Raw genomic sequence first — 27,245 nt, 5'->3', positions numbered from 1 at the left:
AAACAGTCCTTTGTGAAGGTTGTCATTATCATTAATTATCAGTATTTTTACCATTATTGAATGCCAATGGCTTTAAAAATACCCATCTTGGTCAGACGCAATGGCTCACAGCTGTAATCCCAACACTTTGCGAAGCTGAGCTGAGAGATCACTTGAGGCCAGGAGTTTGAGATCAGCCTGGGCAACACAGAGAGACACCACTTCTCCAAAACATAAAAAAATTAGCCAGGCCTGGTGGCATGTGTCTGTGGTCCTAGCTATTCGGGAGGCTGAGGTGGGAGGGGCACTTAAGGCTGGGAGGTTGAGGCTGTAGTGAGTCATGATCGCACCACTGCACTCTAGCCTGGGCAACAGGACAAGACCCCGTCTTAACAACAAAAAATCAAAAACCACCGAAAACACCCACCATCTCATTTAATTTGATCCTCTTACCCTTTGAGGTGGCCACGATCAACAGCATAGGAAAGAAAATCAAGGCTTGAAGAAGAGCCCCCAAATCAGTAAAGTGACAGGGCCTGGATATAAATCAAGCCAGCTGGATTCAGACACCCTCATGACTGGTTATCAAGAAGACATACTTCCATTGTTCTCTTCTTGGCCTCAATTAACAAATTTAGTGCCTTTTTACAGTACAAACTCACTAACACTTGATGTTATGCAGAAATACATAAAATCACCCTACCATCAAATACACACTATGTTTTCAATGTCAGTGTATTAAAATTTTTAAGAACAGTTTCAAGTGTGTTTTCAGAATTTGGTAAACACCTCTACAGATAAATCAAGGGGACAGGGTGAAATTTTGTTAAAATCAACATCTTCCTGTTAGAGTTACCTAGGGTCATCCCTAAGCCTAAAAGCCTTTCCTCCATTCATTTTGTCACTCATTTATAGAGCATTCTAAGATGTGTGAAGAGTCAGATTCTGTTTCACACCTAGTTGTTTGCCTTTTCCACAGAGGTGTATCTATGACCTGTAATCTTAAATAACCGTTTCTGCCTTATATTCAATGTTCTTTTATTTGGACATCATTACATCTGACTTCTAAGTGAATACCTAAATTCTGTGAGACATTATACAGAAATTACTTTGGATGGATTGTATTTTTATTTTATTTTTGAAAGTACACATAGAAATAATGCTTTTATACTTTACATTTTTGTTCCTTTGTTATAAAGTAATGTGATGTGAATTCCTTTTCCATCTAAACTTATTTTCATGTCCTATGTTTACAAATTTAACTCTTTAAGTACTCTGTGTATTTATTCATTCATTTACATATGACTGTTGTCTTGTGTAAGGCAAATAAAGGAGAAAATAGATTTAAAAATTCAAAATGTAAGAGAACTGTTGGTCATAAGTTTATAGCAGAAATTTTCTACCCCACTGCTTTTCTGGGGAAATTATTTTGAACTTCTGATTAAAAACAATAATCCTAAAAATTAACTTGCTACACAATGGCCAGGAAAAAAAAAAAAATCTTATCCTTTTATGCAATGACCAGGTTACTCAAAGCATCACTTAGTTTTTCAAAATGTTATCTACTGAAACTTAACACTAGATTTTTAAAAGAGAAATTTTAGTCTTGAAAATATACTTCATGGTGTATTTTTCTATAAATATTAGTTTTGTTAACAGATTTTATTATCTTTTAGATTCTAGATTAGTCTAATCGTGTTCACTAAAATTTGGTTTTATTTATTCCTCCTAGTTTCATATTTATTATGTATTATATAATTTTTCACATTCTATAAACATTTACTCTATTTCTTCTCCCTCACTTATTTTACATATAAAAAATTTTGACTATTTGTAATTTTCTCATTAAAATTTTTTAACGCATCCATGTAATTATTAAATGTCTATAAACAGCAAAAAAAAAAGGCTGCATTTAATTATAAAGAAAGAAAATACCTCATATTGTATACACTTGAAATAGTACAATAATTAACCAGTATCTATCAAAACACCTTTTTTTTTTTTTTTTTGAGACGGAGTCTCGCTCTGTCGCCCAGGCTGGAGGGCAGTGGCCAGATCTCGGCTCACTGCAAGCTCCGCCTCCCGGGTTGACGCCATTCTCCTGCCTCAGCCTCCCGAGTAGCTGGGACTACAGGTGCCCGCCACCTCGCCCGGCTAGTTTTTTTGCATTTTTTAGTAGAGACGGGGTTTCACCGTGTTAGCCAGGATGGTCTCAATCTCCTGACCTCGTGATTCGCCCGTCTCGGCCTCCCAAAGTGCTGGGATTACAGGCTTGAGCCACCGCGCCCGGCCCAAAACACCTTATTCAATCTTTGAGATGGTTAAGTCCTACCTGGCTCCCCAGGGTTTTAAAATGTTTTAATGCATTCCAGTTACAGAGTAAGACCAAGGGTTCTAGCTTTGTGCAGCAAAAGTTCAAATCCTTATGGATTATCAGGAGCATTAAGCCAGTGTGTGAAAGGGAACTCTGAAGACCCTAGTCATTGTGATGATGTGATCATTCACTAAAAGTAAAAGAGAACAAAGACGACAGTGATTTAAGCTGCCAAAATGTGCTGCCCTGCAGAACCATCAGTAATGTCAAGACAGTCAAGACATTAAGACTTCTTGGTTCTAAAACTGGCTTGGCTTCTTAGCAGCCAAAACAAGATCTAGCAAAAGACTCACTCTGCACTTCATGTTCCAAAAACACTAACTATATTTTCTATTTACATTTACAATAGAGGCAAATTAGATCCACAACACTTTCTGAAATGTCTGAAAAACCATGGAGAAAGGGTGAGGTCAAATGGGGTATCATTTTTAAAATGGCATGAGTTTTAAAATGATGTAAGTTTAAACAAATAGATCCTCAAAAAAGGCCTTAAGGAAAATTCTGAGAGCTATTTCACACAGTAATATAATTATGTGATGAAGTGTTCTACCTAGAGAAGAGCTGGGTGAAGTTGAGATTTCCACATATACTTGTCACTGGAATATACACTGGTTTATGTGTGAGAATGTGTGGGTCTTCCTCCCTATTTCCCCAGGGAAAGGATGCTACTAACATTTCTGATTACTTTTCTTTCTTTAAACTTCCTTGAGATTCTTTTTTTTTTTTTGAGACACAGTCTCGCTCCATCGCTCAGGCTGGAGTGCAATGGCACGATCTCAGCTCACTGCAAGCTCCATCTCCTGGGTTCAAGCGATTCTCCTGCCTCAGCCTCCCAAGTAGCTGGGATAACAGGCACCCACCACCGTGCCGAGCTAATTTTTTGGTTTTTTCTTTTTGTATTTTTAGTAAAGTCGGGGTTTTGCCACGTTGGCCAGCCTAGTAAAGAGTAGGAGCACTGGATACAGACCTGGGGTGAATCCTGTTTATTTAATTAATTAATTACTTAAATTAATTAATTATTTTTTTGAGATGGAGTCTCGCTCTGTCACCCAGGCTGGAATGCAGTGGCACGATCTTGGCTCACTGCAACCTCCGCCTCCCAGATACAAGTGATTCTCGTGCCTCAGCCTCCGGAGTAGCTAGAATTACAGGATACCACCATGCCCGGCTAAATTTTGTATTTTCAGTAGAGACAGGGTTTCACCATGTTGGACCAGGCTGGTCTTGAATGCCTGACCTCAGGTGATCCGCCCACCTCGGCCTCCCAAAGTGCTGGGATTATAGTCATGAGTCACTGTGCCTGGAGAGGTTCTTTCACTAGTGTTTTATTTTCTAGTTTCCTAAGTAAATGCTTCATAAATTCAAATAATCAACTTACTCTTCTTCAGGAAAAAACTGAAGACTACTTAAATAAATGCATCTTCATTTGTTTTTTCAGAACTTTTAACTTACGTGCTATTATAATCGTAGGGAGGTTTTATAACATCCAAAAATTGCAGCGCCACCATGAAGAGAACAGAGCCAGAACAAAGAAAATCTGAACAGATTCTAGAACTAAATAATCACTCAGTGGGCACTTGTTAACTAGTGCTTTTTTTCTGAATTGTACATGGGTTAGGAGTCACTTTTGGTGGTATGCCTTTCATGGTGAGTCAATATCAAATTTCTTTGCAGGGAGTTCACTGGATACGGCTGTTTGTCAAGCTCCAAAGTGCATGCACATAGCTGAGAAAAACAACAAAAGGGCCCAATGGCCCCACATCACAGCAGCTTTATACTGGCACAAGCCTAGTTCCCAACCCTGTGACGTCAAATGGCTGCCTTAAAAGTCTGCAAGTCAAGAGTTAAGCAGTTATAAACAGATTTAACAGATAAACACTAGATCAGGCCCATGATCTCATCTGGCAATCCTGCATATTTCCCATCTAAAAGTCCCAGCTGGGATCTTACTAATTGGGCCTCTTTAATCCACTTTCGGCAATATGCTAAATGAAACTTAAGGAGAAAATTTCAAAACTGATAAGAAACATATTGATATGGTGTCTAGTGGGAGCCAGTGGAGTTGAACTAGGCCATCTGGACGCTTATATTTGTAAAAAGTTTTGTTTGGTGGAAATAATTCACCTAACTCACAAGCTGTACAAATATTAAGATCAAAAGTCCTAACTTGCACAGGCTGTCAGGAAAACCTGTAACACAGGAAACAGAGACTGCCTAACCAAGTCGAAATGTTTCTGTGTAGCCAGTGCAGGTCTTGACTGCCCTGGTATCCCCTCCATATTTAACGGTCTGTCCCAGTACTTCTGGCCAAGAAAATATATTCATGGTATAGGTTTACTTACAGAGCATTTGCAAATGCTTTTGCTTGTTTTCCCTTTACTATTTCGAAGTAAATAATACCTCCATCTCACCAATGAGAAACTTGGTATAGAACTAATGAATTAATTATATCTAATTATAAAGAACCTTGGTAGCTGGAAAGCTCAAACTATTTAATATAACAAATTATGTATGAGACTGTAATCACTGTGATATTTATAAATAACTGTAGTGCTTATTTGAATGCCAGGAATTTATGGAAATGAAAAAGGGGCTAAGTTTTCCTGATCACATCAGCTGTTTTTTCAACATCTGACACTATCAAGTCTTTTCTCAGCACATTTTCTTACAAATTATCAAAGTTTTCTAAAATTCTCTCTTAACTGCAAATACTATTGAATCAAATTTTTTCAATAGTCAAGAGATAATTTAATATTTTATATATTTTTTAGTTTAGATACAGTTTTTCCATTTATTATTAAGGTTTCTTTGCAATGGAAGTCTGAGTGGCAGCCATTTTACCTCTTTTAAACAATGCTTTTCAACTCTTTATTCCAAAATCTATTTAGACCTTGACAAAATACTTTTCCTTCAAGTTCTGTCTTATTAAAAGAGCAATACAAGGGTTGAGTTTTTCCCGTTTCTGTTATTAATAAGTAAAACAAACGCAGTTCCATTACTTAGAACTGTCACAGAAATGTTACTTGTCCCTGCTAAAGGAAACATTTTAAGTCATGTGAAATTCCTACAGAAATCAAATCTACTATTAAAATCAGTCAAAAAGCATTTAGCAAGAATCCACGATTGCTTCATATCTACTAGAATGGTTATAATTTTAAAAACGGAAACAAGTTTTGAATGCAAAATGGTGCAATCACTATGGAAAACAATTACAAACCAAAGTAAACAAAAAGCTAACATAATGATCACCACATGACCCAGAAATTCTACTCCTAGGTATACCCAAAGGAATTTTAACAGATTCAGATACTTACACACCAATGTTCACTGTGGCCTTATTCACAATAGCCAAAAGGTGGAAACAATCTAAGCATCCATCAACAAATGAATGGATAAACAAAATGCACATATCCATATAATACAATTTTATTCAGCTATAAAAAGGAATTCGATTCTGGTAAATGCCACAGCGTGGATGAATCTCAAAAATGTTATGCTAAGAAAGAAGAGCCAGAAGCAAAAAGACAAATATTTCATTATTTAGAATAGGCAAATTCACAGAGAAAGCAAGCAGATTAGAGATTACCAGGGGCTGGGGAAAAGGGAGAATGGGGAGGTATTTCCTGCATAAGGGCTATAGAGTTTCTGCTTGGGTTGATGAAAAAGTTTGAAAATAGTGGTAATGATTGCACAACATGGTGAATGTAAATAATGCCAAGAAAGCATACATTTAGAAGTCATTAAAATAGCAACATTTTAAATGTATTTTACCGTAATTTTAAAAAATAAGGTAATATACCAAAAGCCATTGTATTTTTAAAATGGGTGAATCATATGCAAATTACATCTCAAGAGCTATCTGGAAGAAAAACAACACTGAACTTGGAGGTTCACTGATAATTAGAGATCACTTAGATTAATGAGTACAGTTTGAGAGTAAAGCTAATTACTACACTAGCCTAAGCAATTTTGGTTGGGAAGGCAATTTGTAGTGATGTACGCAGACTTTTCTAGTTCTCATGTGACTTAATACAGTCTAAGATAAAACCTAGCCCAATAACAACTATCCAAAATCAGGGAAGGAAGGATAACAAATGAATGGCACATATACTAAAGAGTTCACAACTTTTTAAAGTAATGGTCAATTTCCAGACACCAGTAAGACAAGACAATGCCATAACAGGTCATTACAGAGATCTCTACATTAGCAGAGATCATGCGTAAGCCTGAATTGAAGGTTAACTACAAATCATTCTTATTTATAAAAATAAGATTCCTACTAGACAATAATGACAATTTGAGGTCCTCACAGTTGCTGGGAATAGCCAGATGGTTTACTCCCACATCTGTTGGGGATCTTTACCCTTCCACATTCCGTATTCCTTTTAAAAATTTGCACAAGTCAGAATTTCTCCTACATCTAGCTAACTCCCTATAGTAGTGCATCTAATTTACCTTCCAAAATTATAAACAAGTCCTAAAAATAATTTGATACTTAAGATTTTCAGTGCCCCCTTCCTTTAGCTTGGAAATTCAAAACAGGTACAGAAATTACAAAGTGAGTTAAAGACAAAGAATAGGTCAGATATTTTGCTGCCAGGTTAAAGACTGGATGGGGCTTTTAATGATGTGGATTAATGAGACCAAAGATAACCTGAAAAGAAGTCTGGGTGTGAGTTATTCTTTGCCTAACGTGGGACTTTTTGCTATAGAAACAAAACGTGCTGTATTTAACTTTAGAAGGTTTGAGTAGTTCCCTGATAAAAAGTTCACTGTTACAACTTAATTCAATCTGAGCATGTTTTTCCATACAATTATCAAAATGGCTGAATCCCAGTCCAAAAATGGAAGAAAATAAATAGATTTTAAAAATCAGTCATTTTGAGAAAAGACTAATCATTAATACTAACAACTGAACCAGACAGCAATCAAGACAGAAACAACAAAAAGAGAAAGTAAACATGGAGAAGTGGTTCATAACACTAAACTATTCTACACAGGGAAACTTACTGGATTCAGGTATATGTTTCTCAATAGTGGAGTAAAACAAAACATTACAACATTGAATTCTCTCTCCAAAGGAAAATAAGAAAATGTTGTTAAGAGAACCCTGGACAGATGACATGAGAGGAGAAAACTTTTTTTTTTTTTTTTGGAGATGGAGTCTCGCTCTGTCGCCCAGGCTGGAGTGCAGTGGCCGGATCTCGGCTCACTGCAAGCTCCGCCTCCCGGGTTGACGCCATTCTCCTGCCTCAGCCTCCCGAGTAGCTGGGACTACGGGCGCCCACCACCATGCCTGGCTAGTTTTTTTTTGTATTTTTTAGTAGAGACGGGGTTTCACCGTGTTAGCCAGGATGGTCTTGATCTCCTGACCTCGTGATCCGCCCGCCTCGGCCTCCCAAAGTGCTGGGATTACAAGCTTGAGCCACCGCGCCCGGCCGGAGAAAACTTTTAATGGCTACAAGCATCGTATGTTTTTAACTCGTCAATTAGAAAAGACGACCTTGAAAAGAGCCTAATATGTTGGGTCACAAAGAATATACCTATTGGGCTTCATGATTAAATACATGACCTTGAATGGGTCTGCTCCATGGTCACACACCGAACTTTACAGTGGACATTTGTCCTGGACATTGTGAATTAAACAGTCTTTAACTGCCACAAGGAAAAATGCAGCAACATCCCATGTACAAAGCAAGCAAAAAGATGTATAAAATGGACAAGACTTAGATGCAAGAAGTTTACTTTTAGTTGCCTCCTAGTTGGAGCTCTAAACCTACACATGATGAGTGAATCATCCGTCCCCTCCAAGTCTGTTTCCCTAAATATAACATCAGGAAGATTTCTAACACTTCTACTACTTTACATAGAAAAGTTCAAAATGTCAAGAGATCAGCCAGGAGCTCAGTAAATGCCTTACACTCTTATGTAAGTCAGCTCTGGGCAGCAGTGGGATCATTATTCCACAGGTAAATATGGATTTTCTCTTAGGCCCACAGAATAGGACAGAATTAGACCTGTTTTATTTGGGGTTCTTCCCAAGTTATTAACACACAAGTAGCAAAGAGTATTAATGATTAAAGGAGAGGATACAGCTGGAGAAAGCCATACTGCCAGTGCAAAAAAAAGAATGGAGAGCCTAGTGCAAGAATAACCTAAAACCAGACCTCAGGACCAGACAACAGTGATCTGTGGCCAGCTGACACAGGGGCAAACAGGGTTAAACACCTCTATCATTATATTACAGTAGGTTCATTACCTGCTATTTGTAATGATAACCTTTAGGCACCAAGAAAAACTGAAACTATGTTCACTGTATTCAGTAGGGCGAGGAAACACAGTTTTTTGACTACTATCATTTAAACATTAAAAAAAAAAAAAAAAAAAAGCAAAAAAAATTTCAGCTTGGTGTCGTGGCTCATGCTTGTAATCTCAACACTCTGGAAGGCCAAGGTGGGAGAATCTCTGAAGTCCAGGAGCTGGAGACCAGCCTGGGCAACACAGCAACACCCTGTCTGTCTTTATTCTTTAACAAACAAACAAAACCCTTCGGCTATCTCTAAAAAACAAAAACACAACCTACCACCTAAGGGAATGTTGCCTTGTCAGATGAGAGGTCACTATAAAAGCCTATTGTTCAGAAAATGAGTCAGTGACATCTTTATACACATAAGAGAAATACAGTAAAGCAATGAGAGCCAAGTCTGTGAAGCTTCAACTGCTTGTTACTTCCTTTGTAAGAACAATGAAAAGAACATGGTGAAAACTTCACCTAACATAACTTAAAGGACCCAGAATATTTCTGCATTTAGAAGGTGCCCACCTGGTTAAAATAAAACACTGCTAAATTGAAACTGTGGTTCTATTTTTAAGTTTACAGTGTCATTATACTGAGAAAATTCTGGTTTTATGTATTTAATGCAAAAATCATAAAACAACTGTTACATCAAAACATTTAATTATATACTGTGCTTCGGTGTATACTACTGGTGCTCAATAAATAATTGGTTTATATTTTGTTCTACAGGAGAGGAACAGAGTGAGTAGGCAGTTATTCTGACCAGGTCATTTATCCAAATCCAGAAAAATTCTGGACTCTGGAATTCCTGGAATCCTAAGATGTTCCTACATGCTTTATATGAAAAACCAACAACAATTAAGGTGTTTCTTCTCAGAGTGTACACATTTTTGTTCCAAAGTCTAAAAACCTTTTAAGGTTGTGTATCAGTGACACCATTATATGAAGTATGAAGACTTTTGCTTGGACCTCTAAGTCATCACCTATACCATGTCTCTCCAACAGCACTCTGCATGGTCTACTCAAAGGAGCAGCTGCCAGGGGTACCTGCAGGTACCACAGCAACACAAAGGCCAGACACAAGTTCCCAGAAGCCTCCAAAATGGTACTTGTATTACAACAAGTCAAGTGGCTGCTTGCCTTTTAGGAAGCACCCTAAACACTGAGTTCTTCAATCAGCACTTGTTCACAGCCACTTAGGCCAACTGCCTAGAGCATGATGGAGCCAGCCTTCACTGAGACTCCTCACCTGAGGATTCATCCTCAGCATCTGAAACTACATTCTGCTTCCTTTCACCTTCTCTAACTTAGTTCCCTTAAGTTGTTTAGTTTTTCAACATATTAAGGAGGAAAAACATTCACCAAAACAATACTGGTAAAAGTCTCAAAACACACAGCAACAACACACCTACAAACCAAATACAGATATATCTACTCAATTACAAATGACTGTAATTTATTCTATTACAACACACATCTTTTGGGAAAGCCTTATACGTACATTTTTAATCAACCAGAATAAAGACTATGAGCAGTTTTTCTTTTTTTTAAATGCTGCATATCTAAAAGGAAAGCCTCATGACATGAAAAAAGCCAGGATTTCAATCTATTCTGAGCATAGTCATTTAGAGTATAATGATGAGCAAGCTAACATCTCAAATATCTCCTCTGGAAAAAACAAAGCAGCACTACACACCACCATGGGATGGGATGGGCTGGATTAAAATAAGACCCACATCATCATATCTCAGATATTTTGAGCATTTCATTCAAAGCAATCAAAAAGCAGAGTGCTATTTAATAATCTGTACCTCTGATCACAATTCTTGGAAAAAGCTCTTTAGAGGGCTAATTAAATTGATGAATCCCTCCTTTAGATTGTGCAGTCATATTCTTTCCACTTGATTTCCCGTCCAAAGAGATTCCATTACTTCCCACCACCTCATATGGAAACCCCCTACAATTACATCATTAGTACTTACATTCAAAGCGTTCTTTGCAGCTTCTGCTTCTGAGCGACTGTCAAAACTGACAAAACCTACAGGCTGAGGAAAAAAAGAGAAATATGAAGAAAAAAATCAGATGATGTCTATTTTTCTAGGTCAAGGGTGACGTCAAACTGAAGAGCTAAGATAAAGAAATGACCACAGGCAATGGGCAGAAATAAGAAAGCCAAGTCCCGAAGAATCATGACTTAGTGGCTTAGCCAAATTTCTAACATGAATCAAAGGGATGGTGAGGGTAGTTCTTCAAGGGCACAGCTGGGGATTTAGAGAATCATAAAAAAATCTAGAAGTGGTTGAAAGGTGAATAGCAGTGAACAAGGGAATAGAGGAAAACTTGGGTTGGAGAGGCTCTACTTTCCTAAATCAAATTCACTGTACCTCAGTTTCTTCATCTTTTAAAATGGAAAGAGAACCGAATCACCTTTTGGTACACTGTAAGTGCAAGAATACAATGACACAATGATAAAACCCCTGAACTCTCACTGCATGACCAAAATTATAAAGTGAACATTCCTATCTCAAATCCTAAGGGATGCTTTAAAAAATCCTGTGCTGGTTGGACAGGGTGGCTCACGCCTGTAATCCCAGTACTCTGGGAGGCTGAGGTGGGCAGATCACGAGGTCAAGAGATCAAGACCATCCTGGCCAACATGGTGAAACCCCCGTCTCTACTACAAATACAAAAACTAGCTGGGTGTGGTGGTGTGCACTTGTAATCCCAGCTACTTGGGAGGCTGAGGCAGGAGAATCGCTTGAACCCGGGAGGTAGAGCTTGCAGTGAGCTGAGATCTGGCCACTGCACTCCAGTCCGGGCAACAGAGCGAGACTCCGCCTCAAAACAAAACAAAACAAAACAAAACCAAACAAAACAAAACAAAACAAAAATCATCTTCTTAATTAGGCTGTTCAGAGCTTTGGACTTCCTTTCTTGCAGTAGAGAAGGTTGCCTCCAAGATCATTCTTCTCATGAGCCAGAGAGATGAATAGTGATTGGAGAGGTGTGTATGCCAAGTGCTTAGCTTTAAAAAAAAAAAAAAAAAAAAAAGTATAGCTATAATCTCTAAGCTTGTAGGAACTATCAGAATCACTGACTACCACTTCCATTTTGTACATTCTCTGCTCCACTCTGGACTTGGGACTCTGCCTTAGTTTAGAGGTTTGACAGACAGCATGATCCTTCACTATCTGATATTCACAGATTGTACACGTTTGTTTAACCTCACAAAAAGAAATGGGAAAGACTTGGGAATAAAAGTGAATTTAAATAATAAACCACTATTTTCACTGAACATACAAATCAATCTCAGTATACCACTGTGTTTATCTTCCTCTGGGACAGTCCCTGAAATTCCAGCTGATGATTATAGAATTATGAAGCATTTTCCTGTGCTAATTCCTAATACATCTCACTCTTTATTTTAAAGACAAGAAAACCCTCAAATCCTAATGGGAATAAAAAAAAGAACGTCAAGCCCCAGTAACATTACTGAAGAAAGTAAAAAAGTGATCTTTATATGCCAGTTTGAAATTCTTACCTGTTTAGATGTGAGCTTTATAAGAGAACCCTCATAGCCCTGAAAATAAAGAAAAACCAAGTTTAGCCAAAAGTAACTGTAGTAATACCATCTTGTTCATGTAAAAGTAATTTCTTTGTTGATTACCTAACTCCTCTTACAAATGTCTCCTAAGTTATCTGGGAAAGCAAATGACACACATGCATGTGCACGTGCACACACACACACACACACACACACACACACACACACCTGTTTGCTTTCTTGGGGCCTTTAAAAAAAATCAATCTATGGATTCATCTGTGTGTGCTTCTCTTCCTTCTATTTTTTTTTCATGAAATTACACAATGGTAGAAAAATGAATGTCTCTGTTAAGAGCAATCTTTTTGTTTTCTTGGTCTAGATAAGAATAGGGATTTTACAGAACTAGGCAAGAAAAGAGGGTAAATTTAATACGACAGGAAGGTCAGAGCATGTATTGATTTGGTCATGTATCTGCTATAAAATAACAACAATAAAACATTAAGAATATAGTTGGGGCCTTGCACGGTGGCTCACGCCTGTAATCCCAGCACTTTGGGAGGCCAAGGCGGGCAGATCACGAGGTCTGGAGATCCAGACCATCCTGGCTAACATGGTGAAACTCTGTCTCTACTAAAAATACAAAAAAAGTATCCGGGCATGGTGGTGGGCGTCTGTAGTCCCAGCTACTCAGGAGGCTGAGGTAGGAGAATGGCGTGAATCTGGGAGGCGGAGCTTGCAGTGAGACGATGGTGCCACTGCACTCCAGCCTGGGAGACAGAGCCAGACTCTGTCTCAAAAAAATATACTTGGTAAAACTCCCTGACCACATTTTCAAAACTGCCAGAAAAGGTTAAGCAGGCAATGATGTTGAATTTTGTTGAGTTCTTTTGCTTACTTACTGAAGGAACCAGCTTTCATGTTGCTATTCTGATTGGGACATGCAAAAATAATCCCTTTGGATTCTTATTCCAGCTCATGCTCAAGAAAGACAGAAACACTCCCTCCCTTTCACTCCCTCTCTTCAACCCTCCCGGCTCCTCAAGATAAGCATAACAAAATGTGTTTATTTCTGAAAATAATCAATAGCTGGTGGCTTGCATCAATGGATGACACAGGCGAAAAACACACCACTTGACATGATTGACCACTACACATATCAGTGCAGAGACAGATTTGCAGACTAGGGTCAGCCTCCAGGGACTTTAATTAAAAGAGGGTTGTCAGGAATGTACCAGGGTGCTGACTTTATCATCAGGGTTTCTGGGCAGGATGCTGAGACTGATTCATCCTTACATCTTCCCAGCAGAAAACTATGTTGCCAATTAGCTACCATAAACATTTCACCTCAAAGGCCTTGAGCTCTTATGGCCAGAGAGGTCATGATTCACAGCTCTGCCTCTTCCTTTCTTCAAGGTGCTCTATTCTGAAAAAACCGGAGGTTTAAACACCATGAAGGTCTCGAAGGCAAAGGACAAGTGGATTATTTCACTCAAGTAAAACACCACTGGTAGGGATATATTGCATTCTCAAGACACAAACAGAAAAGCAGTATAACATAATAGTTCAGAACAGAGAGGACAGAGTCAGACGGCTTGGGTTTGAATCTTGGCTCTACCATTTTTTGTGTGTGTAAACTTGAGCACAATTTATTCAACTGCTCCAAGTTTCATTTTCCTCATTTGAAAAAATGAGACTCATCCACTTGAAAGGACTGTGACGATACTTTAATAATTCATGTAAGGGGCTTGGTGGTGAATGTCTTTCTCTCTATACACCCCAAAACATAACAGTATTTTATATATTAAGAAGATCAATTTGCTTTAACAGTTTTCATTCTATAAAAAGGATAGAAAAATGGTCCCTTTTATAAAAGTACAACCCGGCAGAAGAAACTCAGGAAATTCTATAAAAGGTGGCACTCTCTTCACACCACCTTCTCTTCCTTTCCCACTTCCTCCCACCTGACCTGGCGCCTGCCCTCTGTTCCCCTGGGCCATCATCATTATTGTTGCATTAAAGGGACGGCTGTCAGGTGGAGTTATGTCCATTATGACATGGTGCCCTCTTGGCACATAAGCTAGACTGTTTTATCTTTGTTGGGTCTAACTGGCTGCCCCTGCAACCCTCCTTCCTCCTCCTCAACACAAGAGTTTTTAGTTGTCATATCCTATTCCCTCTCCCTAAGAAGCTGAATCCTATCCCTCAACCTGTCATGCCTTTATCACTGGGGACCTGCTTCAATGAGGATGATCTTTAACCAGAAATCAAGACAGTCCATCACCTAATCATAAGTGCGGTCCCTGCCAGGCACTGCTAACACATCCGCATTGACCAACTTAAGACTTCCTGAACATAGGCCCTTCCAGGGAAGGTACATACACCTTCCAGGGCCCCGATTCAATCAGCTCCAGCTTTCTCCTATCCTCCAAAGGCCAACCTTCAAAAGGTTTCTTCTTGGCAGCATGGTTATTTCAGCATAGTTTCTAAGTGCTTGGTGTCTAATTTACTATGAAGTTTTCAATCCTAGCAACATTAAGGATCTATCAAGCGATCTTATTTCCATAGGAAGGACAGGTAACTGCACTAAATATTTCAATAAACACCAGGAAATATGACCCTCAACTCATAACTAGGTATCCTTTAAAATTTTGTTTTACTTTGTTTGAAAGTTTTGGCATGGAAAAAATAATCGTGGTTAGGTTCTTAACCCAGTTCATAAAAACTTATTTACATTTCCAAAGAACAGTATCAACAGTACTATTTCAAATAATAAGGTAAGAAATTAGGAATAAATCTTCACTAACATTATTGCATTTGAAATATAAATATGTAATTATGTAACTATCCTAAGTGAGACTGTACATTAGAACAGTCTCCTTTACTCAATAACCTTTTTTTAATTTTTTTTAAATTTATTTATTTATTTATTTTTTGAGACGGAGTCTCGCTCTGTCGCCCAGGCTGGAGTGCAGTGGCCGGATCTCAGGTCACTGCAAGCTCCGCCTCCCAGGTCTACACCATTCTCCTGCCTCAGCCTCCCGAGTAGCTGGGACTACAGGTGCCCGCCACCTCGCCCGGCTAGTTTTTTGTATTTTTTTTAGTAGAGACGGGGTTTCACCATGTTAGCCAGGATGGTCTCGATCTCCTGACCTCGTGATCCGCCTGTCTCGGCCTCCCAAAGTGCTGGGATTATAGGCTTGAGCCACCGCGCCCTGCCTCATTAACCTTTTAAAAACATCTCTTTATGAAGTGCTTTCTCAAATATTTCATTTCTTGCTCCAAAAAGCCCTCAGGAAGCATACAGACTTTTGTCTCATTTTATAATTTCTGAAAGATAAAAAAGGTACCTTAAATGGTCTGAAAAGCAGATAGAGCTCCCGAGGTTTGATATCCAGAGGAAGGCCACTAACAAATAGGGTCCGGACCTGGAAAAATAAATTTAGGAAGTGATCAAGGGTGTGGACACTCCAGAGAGTTAACTCTCACCTGAAATCTCAAAAACATGTTATTCCAAATGTTCCACAACTCATACTAAATTCATGCTCTTTCCATGATACAATGAATACTTCACTGTTAAGATGCCACTAAGCCAACTCTTTTTTTTTTCCTTTTTAAATTTTAGGGGAGACGCAGCTTTCTGTGTAATCTTAAGGTACATTCCCTAAGCCAACACTTGAATATTTCTATGTGAATTATTCTGAGTGAATTACATCTAGTTGATTTAAACTTACAAGCTAACTTTTCCCAACTAGCCATTGCACAGTTATAAAAATGTGAAGGATGGGGGAAGGTTCCATATAATTTAAATATTAGCTTAAGAAAAAAATGACATGAGCACAGTAACTCTGCCACTCCTCCGCCCTAAATATATGGTCAATATAATGTGCTTCAAAAACAATTTGTTTCCTCCTGTTTGTTTTGTTGCTGCTTTCCTCATAGGCATTAATTACAATAACTTTAATAAATGTAAAAGTACAGTTAAGCCCAATGCACCTAAATAGTAACCAAAATGTATTAATTCTGCATCTGTTCAGTTCCAAAACAGCAGGGCCAACATCACTGACTACTGTTCCCATTGCGTTTTTGTTTTGTTTTGTTTAAACTTTTAAGTACTGGGGTACATGTGCAGGATGTGCAGGTTACAAAGGTAAACACATACCATGGTGGTTTGCTGCACAGATCAACCTATCACCTAGGTATTAAGCCCAGTAACCATTAGCTATTCTTCCTGATGCTCTTCCTCCCCTCAAGCCCCTGACAGGCCCAATGTGTGCTGTTCCCCATCATGTGTCCCTATGCCCTCATCCTTCAGCTCCCACTTGTGAGAATATGTGGTGTTTGGTTTTCTGTTCCTGTGTTAGTTTGCTGAGGATAATGACTTACAGCTCCACCCATGTCCCTGCAAAGGACATGACCTCGTTCCCTTTTATGGCTGCATAGTATTCCATGGTGTATATGTACATTTTCTTTATCCAGTCTATCATTGATGGGTATTTGGATTGATTCCATGATTTTGCTATTGTGTATAGTGCTGCAATGAACATACATGTGCATGTATCTTCCTAACAGAATGACATATATTCCTTTGGGTATATATCCAGTAATGGGATTGCTGGGTCAAATGGTACTTCTGCTTCTACATCTTTGAGGAATCGCTATACTGTGTTCCACCCATTGTGTTTAAGGTACAGTCAACACATCAACACATAGGCCTACCACGACCAAGGTACCTGGCCACGGTGCCACTAATAAAAGTCATTCAAGACACATATGTAAATACATATAGTGCAAAGTGTAGAGTGTACACTATGTGCTTAGTGTCTACTAAAATACAGAACACAGGGGAAACACCAGAGAATGCATCTGAATAAGACTGTAAAGGATGGGCATTTACCAAATAGAGCCAAAAGATGAGGTGGGATGCCTAAGAATCACAGGCAGAGAAAAGCATTCACCAAGGCAGTGAAGTAGAGGAAGAAAAAATACATTCTCAGGAAAGGGCAAGCCAAAACTAAACAAGAAGCTTGGGGTCAAACCACACAAAACATCAAAAGCCACTTGCTCAGGAATTTGATCTTGATTCAATAGGCAAGGAACTGAATTATCATCATATTTTCTATTTCTTTTTCTCTACTCACATGGATGCAACATGACTGAAAATTTGATGCTCAACTGTTCAATTGTTAACCATGTATATACATGGAAGATTTTTCCTCAGTGAAAGACAGGGAGAATATTAGACAGACAGACAGACAGACAGACAGACAGACAGTGTGCTACCATGTCTGGCTAATTTTTTGGAAAGATGGGGTTTCACCATGTTGCCCAGGCTGATCTCAAACTCCTGAGCTCAAGAGATCCACCCATCTTGGCCTCCCACAGTGCTGGGATCACAGATATAAGCCACCTCGCCTAGCTTTAGGCTTTTTGTGAGATTCCCAACACTTTTCATTGCTTATTGTTTTACAGAAGTGCGAATCACCAAGCAAGGCCTGTTTATTGACCCAGCACAGTACCCAGTAAAATGTCATGCCATTTGCATGTGTGTTTGATAAACACTATAATGACATAATTAGCCCCAGAATTCTGAATGCCTTATTTTATGATTTATAAGCAGCTTTATTGAGGTTATGATTGATATATAATAAACTACACATCTTGAAAGTGTACGATTTTATGTTTTGACATATGTATAACCTAAGAAACATCACAACCAAGACAATCTATCACCACCAGAAGTTTATTCATGCCCCTTTAATCCTTCCTCTTACTCTGTCCCACCATTCTCCATCCCTAGACAATCACTGCTCTGGTCTCTTTATATATATATGCTTCAAACACTTACACAGAGGGAACCACAGAGTATGTACTCTTTTCATCTGGCTTCTTTCCCTTAGCAGGAAGTGAAATTTACTTTGAGATTCATCTATGTTGTTGAATGTATCAACAGTCTACTCCTTTTTATTACTGAGAAGTATTCTGGAGTGTGGATACACCACAATTTGTTTATCCAGTCACATGCTGACAGACATTTAGGTTATTCTAGCTTTGGCTTTTACAAATAAAATGGCTTTGAACATTCATGTACAAATCTTTGTATGGATGTATACTTACTTTCTTTTTGGATAAACACCTAGAAGTGGAATGCCTATATATGAAAGGTACATGTTTTTTTTTATGCCCATCAATTTCTTGTTTTATGGTTCACAACATGGTAAATGTTCTGTGTGCACTTAAAACAAATGTGTATTCTGCTGGGGCTGGGTGGAATGATCTGTAAGTATCAATTAGGTGAAGTTTGTTGTTCACGTTTTCTGTTATCTTTTGCATCCTCACTTTCAATACCCCCAACTTTGTCACCAGATAAACAAGTTCCTGGGGGTCTTTATGAAGTTGGCCGAGGCAGAATTGCTGACAAGTGTCAAAGATACAAACAGTGAGGAAATCCTGCTAATCTAATGTGCCCTCCCTGTCACCTGCAACTCTCCTCCCGTAGTCCAGAAAGTGAACACCATGTGTTCTACTTGGTTGTTCTGGTCAGGACAACCTGGGCAGAGCGAGCATATCATCTCCCATTCATTCAGATTTTGGGGAGTGCCTGTTTTCTCTCTGACACTGTGCCAGGTGCTAATGGATTACAGAGATTTCCACAAAAATGATATGGTAAGCAGAACCTACGTTCTAGGTGTCATGGTGCCATTTATCTAGTGGTGCATCTTACCATGTGATAAATATGAATTAGAATTTGAGGAGTTAACCTAGAAAATAAACTATTATTTATGATATTGTTATAGAGAAAAGGGCTTCATAAACGTCAATTTACCAACAGAGGTTACTTGAAATCTGGGGATTATCAACAAAAGGTTACTTAATATAAATTAAAGTTCATCTGTATCATACAATGAAATACTACACAGCCAATAAAAATGATGTTCAAGAAAAAAGTATATATAGTTCCACTTTCTTTTATAAAGTAGCCAACATATAAGTATTGATAGAGGAAAAAAATTTATCTTATAGTATGTGTACTCAAATGTTTCTATCATTTAGCCCTCAATGGTATAGTAACTGATTTTAATGTTTATTAGCTTATTTGTATTTTCCATCTTTCTAAAATAAATATGCATTAAATACTGTAAGTTTATTTTATTAGGTTGAGAACTACCTCAATTTATTACCTCCCTTTCTTTAAGGGACTAGAGACAAAGTCGTTATTTATATCAATATTATATTATAAAGTTTATGGAGGAAATTCTTTCTTAGGTAAATATTCCAAAATGGAAAGTGAAGAGATTCTTATTTTAGTGTTTCAATAGAAAATTGCTATACATAGGGAAAAAGCAAATCCGAGCTCCTGTCAGGCCTAAGTTTGCCATTCACCCACAGATGCCAAGAGGCTCAAAGCAACTCTGTTTTGTTCATCAAACTGGAGGCAGATCAGATGTTTGGCATTTTATTTAAACATGGACGAGACTTAGGTTTCCTAGAATCTCATGAAGTCCACTATTGTTTCAGAAATCTACCAGAATATCTCATCTCACTCACTGAGATATTCTTTCCTCCAGCAGAGCAGACTGACAAGGGGGAAATAATTTTTGAATACTTACATTATGTATTTGATTCCAACTAGAGGTCACTTAAATCCAAGGGCATAATGTGCTTGGAATCCTAGAGACCTCCTCAGACTAGGAAAGTCATCAAGCAAGTTTAAAAAAAATCATGAATAATGAATGGAAAAAATAGCTTCCTGAAGATCAAATTCGTGCTTTTCTTTTTTTTTTTTTTATTTTTTTTTTTTTTTGAGGCGGAGTCTCGCTCTGTCGCCCAGACTGGAGTGCAGTGGCGCAATCTCGGCTCACTGCAAGCTCCACCTCCCGGGTTTACGCCATTCTCCTGCCCCAGCCTCCCGAGTAGCTGGGACTACAGGCGCCCGCCACCTCGCCCGGCTAGTTTTTTGTATTTTTAGTAGAGACGGGGTTTCACCAAGTTAGCCAGGATGGTCTCGATCTCCTGACCTCGTGATCCGCCCGTCTCGGCCTCCCAAAGTGCTGGGATTACAGACTTGAGCCACCGCGCCCGGCCAAATTCGTGCTTTTCTATGGTGATTGGGATCTAGAATCACAGAACTTTTTTTTTTTTTTTTTTTTTTTTTGAGATGGAATCTCGCTTTTTGCCCAGACTGGAGTGCAATGGCGTGATCTTGGCTTACTGAGACCTCTGTCTCCTGGGTTCATGCCATTCTCCTGCCTCAGCCTCCCGAGTAGCTGGGATTACAGGTGCTCACCACCATGCTCAGCTAACTTTTGTATTTTTAGTAGAGATGGGGTTTCACCATGTTGGCCAGCCTGGTCTCGAACTCCTGACCTCAGGTGATCTGCCCGTCTTGGTCTCCCAAAGTGCTGGGATTATAGGTGTGAGCCACCGTGCCTGGCCTAGAATCACAAAAATATTTTAAAATATTTTAGTTTCCCTACTCTTATTACCATCATACTTTTCATCTGAGCCACTAAAGGGCACTTCAGGGTTTTGGCTTTGCTAAGCCTACTGAATTCATAAAGACATGATTCCTGCCTTCAGAGAGCTTACTGTCAGTGAAATAAACTGAATATGTAATGGCTGCCTGTGATCACAGAAAGCTTAGCTCACTCACAAAGTAAAAAAAACCCAAGAGTAAGATACAAGCATAAGCAGCATGTAAATCCATGATGAAATACTCATTAACAAAACTGTTCCCCAAAAATAACAAATGAATTACTACGCCAACGGAACTTTGCAGCAAGTCAAAGCATTATCCAGAGCAGCCCTTAGTTTACCAGCAATGTCTATGGACACAGATGTGCCTGGCACTATGCCTTTAGCATCCGCAGATGTTTACTTTATGGAACACATGGGGAAACATATTTCTTAGACAAGTACACAACATGCCTCATAGAAGTTCAAGAGATGAAACTGCTGACAGCTTTGTCCCAAAGGGACTCAAAAAGATTTGTGGATGTACCTTCAACTTCCTTTTTACCCCAACAGGACTGAAAGAATAAATGCTAGTAAAAATCATCCTGTGCTGGGCAGAAGAGCAAGAGTGTTCTTGGCTTAGTCATTATCCAGCATTCCTGCAGAGGCTACAGTCAGATTTGGATAAACTGGCCACGTGTTATTAAATGGCATTGCCAGCTCCCACTAGGAAAGGCAAGACACATTTTATTGACTGGCTTCTCATTTAATAAACTCCGATTCAGTAAGTAAAGTCATTTGTGGCAGTCTTGAGCTTCCCTGGAGAGAAAGGCCAAAAGCAGGCCTTGAAATGGCCCTCTCTTTAATAAACAGTGTATCTAATCTTGTTGGTAATCTAGGCATGAAAATAAAAAGCAATAGAAAAATGCTCCACTTCAGTACACAACAGAGAATAATCACACATACTTTTCAAGTAGCAGCCACATCTGGTAAACACATAGTATCCAAAGACTATGAGCATTTTCTGTGCATGTTCTAGTTTTTCATAAAAGTTTTAAGGTCATCTATCTAGTTGCTCTGAGCTGGCCTCTTGAGGTTCCTCTTAAATTCATGGCTCTGGGAAACATAATTATCTCCTAATGACTCAGGAATGACTATGTATAGTTACTTATTTGAAACACTCTCAGTAAACCCATGGTGTTAATGGCTATATTCATCTCTCTCTCTGCTAGCTTTCTCTTAATCTACCCATATTCTTTAAGATATAAATGAAGACCCCAAAGCAGCTTTTAAATGTGCTATACGTTTGAATCATTCTTTTGGAGAAACCATTCTTGAAACACACAGTGGATTCACAGATGAAACCTTTCTATGGGCGTTTTAGAGTTTGAAGGCTGTTTTTTGTAGTGTGTAACACAGTCCTAGGCACAGAGTGTATATGTTCTATAAATATCTCTTGACTGATTTAGAAATATACGTAAATCCAAGGATTTACATAATCCTGTATCCATGGAGATGTAAGTATTTGCTTGTAAACAGTTCAGCTGATGACATGGCAAACAAAATAAGATGGCATTTCCCAGTCACAACTGTATCAACAGAGTCACATAACATCAACTGACAAACACCCATATATGGCAAAAAGGCAGGAGAGATTAGTATTATAAGATAAAGATATTTAGAAGGAGGGAAAGGGAAGTAGGATAAAAATCAATCTGAATCAAGGAGAAAAATGTAAGACATAGACTGAAATCGAGACAGACCCAAAAAGAGAAAGTGTAAAAAAACTTCAGGACTATATAGACCAGAATAGTGATCAATATATGGTTACTAGGAAAATTGTTCACATTTTAACTTATGATAATTAAAACATACTTACAAACACATATGTCCAATTTCAACAAATGCAAATTCGTAATTAACAAAGTTTTTTGGGGGGGAAAAAAAAAGCCCAAATTCATTAACTTGCACATTTAAAAAGCTGAGTAAGTAGATATCTAGATTTACTGACATAGAACAAGGTTCATAATTATTAAGGGAAAAAGCAAACAGCAGGAACTGCCCATATCCCCAGTTTAATTCTCTTAGGGTTTTTATAAGTTAGTACATGCTCAAGGGGGAAAAAAGGTATTAAAGGAATACATACCAAATTATCTATATGTTAATAGTGGAGAGGAAGGTAGAATTACAGATAAACTTCATTTTATGTATTTATACATTTTGGCATTTAAATTACAAGCATAAACAACTACTTTAAAAATGAGAACAAATCCAAGCCCAAATGTATTTCCTTGGTTTGGAAATACAAACTCAGCGTGTCCACTGTCCTTAGAAATATTCTTTCTCATTTTCCTGCCTGTCCTTGATCCTCAGGGACAAGCTTGATCTGGCAAAAATATATTCACGTAACTTGCTTCACATTTCAATTCTGACCAACAGTCAGTATTTACTTTTGAAAAAATAATCCTAACCAAAAAAGGGAACCAGTGACTAAGGTTGCCCCAGGAGCAGAAACATACTGGTTTCAGTCAAAGGAGTATCCTTGCTTTGTGACTGCTCTACTTAGACAAGAACAGAGGGATCACTCCCATTCCAAGACCTATGGCAGTGCCATCCCTCTTCTAACAGACCATGTAATATAAACTTGGGTTTCAGAAACTGAGAAGTTAAGGCCTCCACATAACTGTGCAGCATAAATCTCATAGAGCTGGGTTGTTTTAATACACAAGAGGGGCATCAGAGCCCAGTTTGTAAATTTTACACACTGGTTAAATTCTTTTACTCTTTTTAAATAATCTATAAGTTATTTGTCTACTTTGTAACCATGAGCTGAAACACCAAGTTGCAAGACTCAACCCTGCTGAGGACTGCTGATCATCTCATTTCCAAAGAAGGCTTTGTTGTCTTGGTATGATTTCCCATTCAGGCCTTGCCACCATGAAAATGGATTACTGCAACCATTAAAATGGTCTGCCAGGCATTTCATTGTGATCGCAGCTCAGCAGAAATGAACTGGCTTTGGTCAAGCTCCAGTTTCTAGTCGGCACTGACTTCAAGAAAAGGAGGTGGTCAAGTTCTTACCTCCTGAAAATGGTCACCTATTAGACGTAAAGACCTGTTTCTTTTCTGTGCCCTGGGAAGGCATGCTTTGGTTCAGGAGATCACATTGCTATAGTCACCAAGGATTCACTAACCATAGGAATTAAAAAAGGGCCACCGGCCAGGCATGGTGGCTCATGCCTCTAATTCCAGCACTCTGGGAGGCCGAGGTAGGTGGATCATCTGAGGTCAGGAAATGGAGACCAGCCTGACCAACATGGTGAAACCCCGTCTCTACTAAAAATACAAAAATTAGCCGGCATGGTGGTCGGCACCTGTAATCCCAGGTACTTAGGAGGCTGAGGCAGGAGAATCACTTGAACCCGGGAGGCAGAGGTTGCTGTGAGCCGAGATCGCACCACTGCACTCTAGCCTGGGTGACTCCATCTCAAAAAAAAAAAAAAAAAGCCACTGTGCTGCTGTTACGGACTCACAGGTTCCCAGGTTTGGGTCTCACTCGGGTCAGGCTGGAGTGCAGTGGTACGATCATAGCTCACTGCAGCCTACAATGCCTGGGCTCAAGTGATTCTCCCACCTCAGCCAACCAAGTAGCTAGGACTAATGGTGTGTGCCACAACATCCAATTAATCTTATTATGTTTATTTTTTGTAGGGACAAGGTCTTGCCCAAGCTGGTCTCAAACGCCTGGTCTCAAGTGATCTTCACACCTTAGCCTACCAAAGTATTGAGATTATAGGTGTAAGCTATCACACCTAGCCTATTTTAGTATTAATCATTGCTCTTTCCTTTCTAAAAGAAAAAGCCATCCATATATTAATAATCACCCACAGTGCATGACTCCCTAGTTTTGAGGAATCCACTAGTATTTACTGTAAGTGACAGTTACTGGCTGACACAATCTGTAGAATAACCAAATTCACACTCTGATTTAGGGCCTATGGAAACCAAGCTCCCTTTGCCAAGGTGATCACAAAGTTTTCGGTAGGATGATGGGAAGAAGGAAGACTAGTGGGAGCACAGATGGAAAAGAGAACAGTGATGTTCCATAATTCATAAAGGCAGGACCTGAGCACTACTCAGACATGCTTGGGGAATAGGGACAGCAAGTTAGCACTGGGTACACTGCATCACTATGTTCAATCTTTGAGGAGTCAATCCCAGCCCAATTCAATGCTGACTTCTAATCAGAATGTTTCATAAGCTCTGACTTTGATATGATTTCTTTTTTTCTTTTTTTGAGACCGAGTCTCACTCTGTCACCCAGGCTGGAGTGCAGTGGCATGATTTCAGCTCACTGCAACCTCTGCCTCCCAGGATCAAGCGATCCTCCTACCTCAGTCTCCCGAGTAGCTGGGATTACAGGCGCCTGCCATCACACCTGGCTAATTTTTTTGTATTTTTAGCAGAGACGGGGTTTCACCATGTTGGCCAGGCTGGTCTCAAACTCCTGACCTCAGGTGATTCACCTGCCTTGGCCTCTCAAAGCACTGGGATTACAGGCATGAGCCACCACGCCCCACCTGATAGGACTGCTTAAGAAGCAAACTCCAATTCAGGCCATTCCTCATGTCTGCCATATATCTAAAAGGGAAAGAGAAAAGGTGAGAATTCCTGGGGTTTTACGCTGCCAAAGTATAGGCAAGAGAAATGTCTGTACATGTTAACACTTAACCTTGTTAAGAAATTCCCTTAGTACTCTCAGACACAGAGGGAAAGAAGTATATCAGATACAAATCAAGAATTTAAGGTTTGAATTAGACTAGACAGGAAACTAGCTATATGTGTGTATACATGAGAGAACTTAACCTGAGTATTAGGAAATTCACTGAATGCTGTCAAACAAGAAATATGGTTGTCAAATCCTTAGAGTTCAACAATGAAGTTCCTTATAAAGGCAGGATGCTTCATCCCTTAACTCTGGTCCTGTTCTTACTCCATCCTTTAGTTCTTCTAACTAATTGTTAGGTGGCTTGCTCTATTTCAACTTTGGTCAGCCTATGAAATGTTACTTTTCACACAATTTCACTGCATACACTGCTAAAACATTAAGTTTTTTAATGTATACATCAGTCCAGTGTATTATGAATATAAAGTTGCATTCTAATGCCCTAAGGTGCACATGCCCTTATGGTTTAATCCTAAGTACCCTGAAGTTTAATGTCAAAATGATTACCACAATAAAGACTTTTCTATGGACTGACAAAATGAAATATAAGTGCAGAATATGAAAAAGATCAAAATTCTAAGACCGCTCTTCCTTTCTCCTTTCGCATAATTTGGTGACTCATTTTACAAATCAGAGTTAGTTAAAACTAACCCAGACAACACAGAGTTCTTCATGGTCATTTAAAGTACCAGGAAAAAAAAATTAGACACTAGCAGTTTACAGTTCCAACACTGCCCAGGACTCTCAAGTATTTGTTGCTTTTGATATTAGCAATATACAAACTCTGAGGAACTTCATCCCATTGCCAACTTCAGTTTACAATGCATTCCTAAAACTATGCACCGTGCTTCTAACAATTAGAGAAGGTGTGAACTAGAAAGCTGGGGTGGGGGGAGGTTTATTTCCCAATTATTTAGTTATCAGAAATTACCCAATATATAGTTTAAATTTCTTGGTGCCAGGTCAGTTAGTTCGCCTTTAAACTGAAAGTTCTTTCCCGTATGACAGTGAGCATCCCAGTACTTGGCAGGAGGTGATCAGTATCTATCAACTAAATGAGTGAATGTAAAAATTGAGTCAAAGTACTAAACCAGATATAAAAGAGAGGGCCATATCACTCATGAATATCTAGATATGAACACGTAAGTATGAAGAAAGTCATTAAAACTTTTTTTATTTTAAAGAAACAGGTTGTACTGGCGCAATCATAGCTCACTGCGACCTCAACCTCCTCGGCTCAAAAAGATCCTCCTGCCTAAGCTTGCCAAGTAGCTGAGACAACAGGTACTCACAGCGGGCCTGGCTAATTTTTTTGTTCTCTGTATTTGTGGAAATGAGTTCTCCCTATGCTGCCTAGACTGGTCTTGAACTCTTGGGATCAAGTGATCCTCCTGCCTCCACCTCCCCAAGTCCTGGGATTACAGGCAAGGGGCCACCAAACCTTGTGAGTTCGAGTATGTACTCAAGAGGTTAAGTGCTCAAAGCATATGGTTCACAGAACAACCAAAAACACATGGAGTCTGCTGGGATTCAAACCCAGGTTCTGCAACTCACAAGGTATGCACTTGGACAAATCACTTAACCTTTCCATTCCTAAGTTTCCTCATATTAAACTATGTCCACAATTTCTTTGATATTCCTCCCTTAAAGAAGTGGAGCTTAATCCCCTTCACCTTTAGTATAGTGAAACCTCATCTCTATTAAAAATACAAAACTTAGCTGGGCGTAGTGGCAGATACCTATAAACCCAGCAATTCAGGAGGCTGAGGCAGGAAAACCACTTGAATCCAGAAGGAGGAGAATGGAGTGAGTCGAGATTGCATCACTACACTCTAGCCTGGGTGACAGAGCAAGACCCTGTCTCCAAAAAAAG

At 39.0% G+C, this 27,245-nt stretch overlaps 1 protein-coding gene across 3 annotated transcripts in view; it reads right to left on the bottom strand.

Moving 5' to 3' along the window:
• Nucleotides 1-27,245, bottom strand: part of RBPMS (RNA binding protein, mRNA processing factor) — a 191,884-nt gene that overhangs the window by 85,542 nt on the left and 79,097 nt on the right. For all 3 annotated transcript variants that reach the window (XM_010370884.2, XM_010370886.2, XM_010370885.2), the window contains exons 2-4: nt 15,543-15,620; nt 12,193-12,231; nt 10,634-10,696 (exon numbers count right to left, since the gene is read on the bottom strand). In XM_010370884.2, coding sequence (XP_010369186.1) covers nt 10,634-10,696; nt 12,193-12,231; nt 15,543-15,620 — 180 coding nt within the window. The remainder of the gene's footprint in view (nt 1-10,633; nt 10,697-12,192; nt 12,232-15,542; nt 15,621-27,245) is intronic.

This window comes from Rhinopithecus roxellana, chromosome 9 (assembly GCF_007565055.1).
Source record: "Rhinopithecus roxellana isolate Shanxi Qingling chromosome 9, ASM756505v1, whole genome shotgun sequence".
NCBI classification, from domain to species: Eukaryota; Metazoa; Chordata; class Mammalia; order Primates; family Cercopithecidae; genus Rhinopithecus; species Rhinopithecus roxellana.
This window is presented reverse-complemented; position numbering and strand designations above follow the sequence as displayed.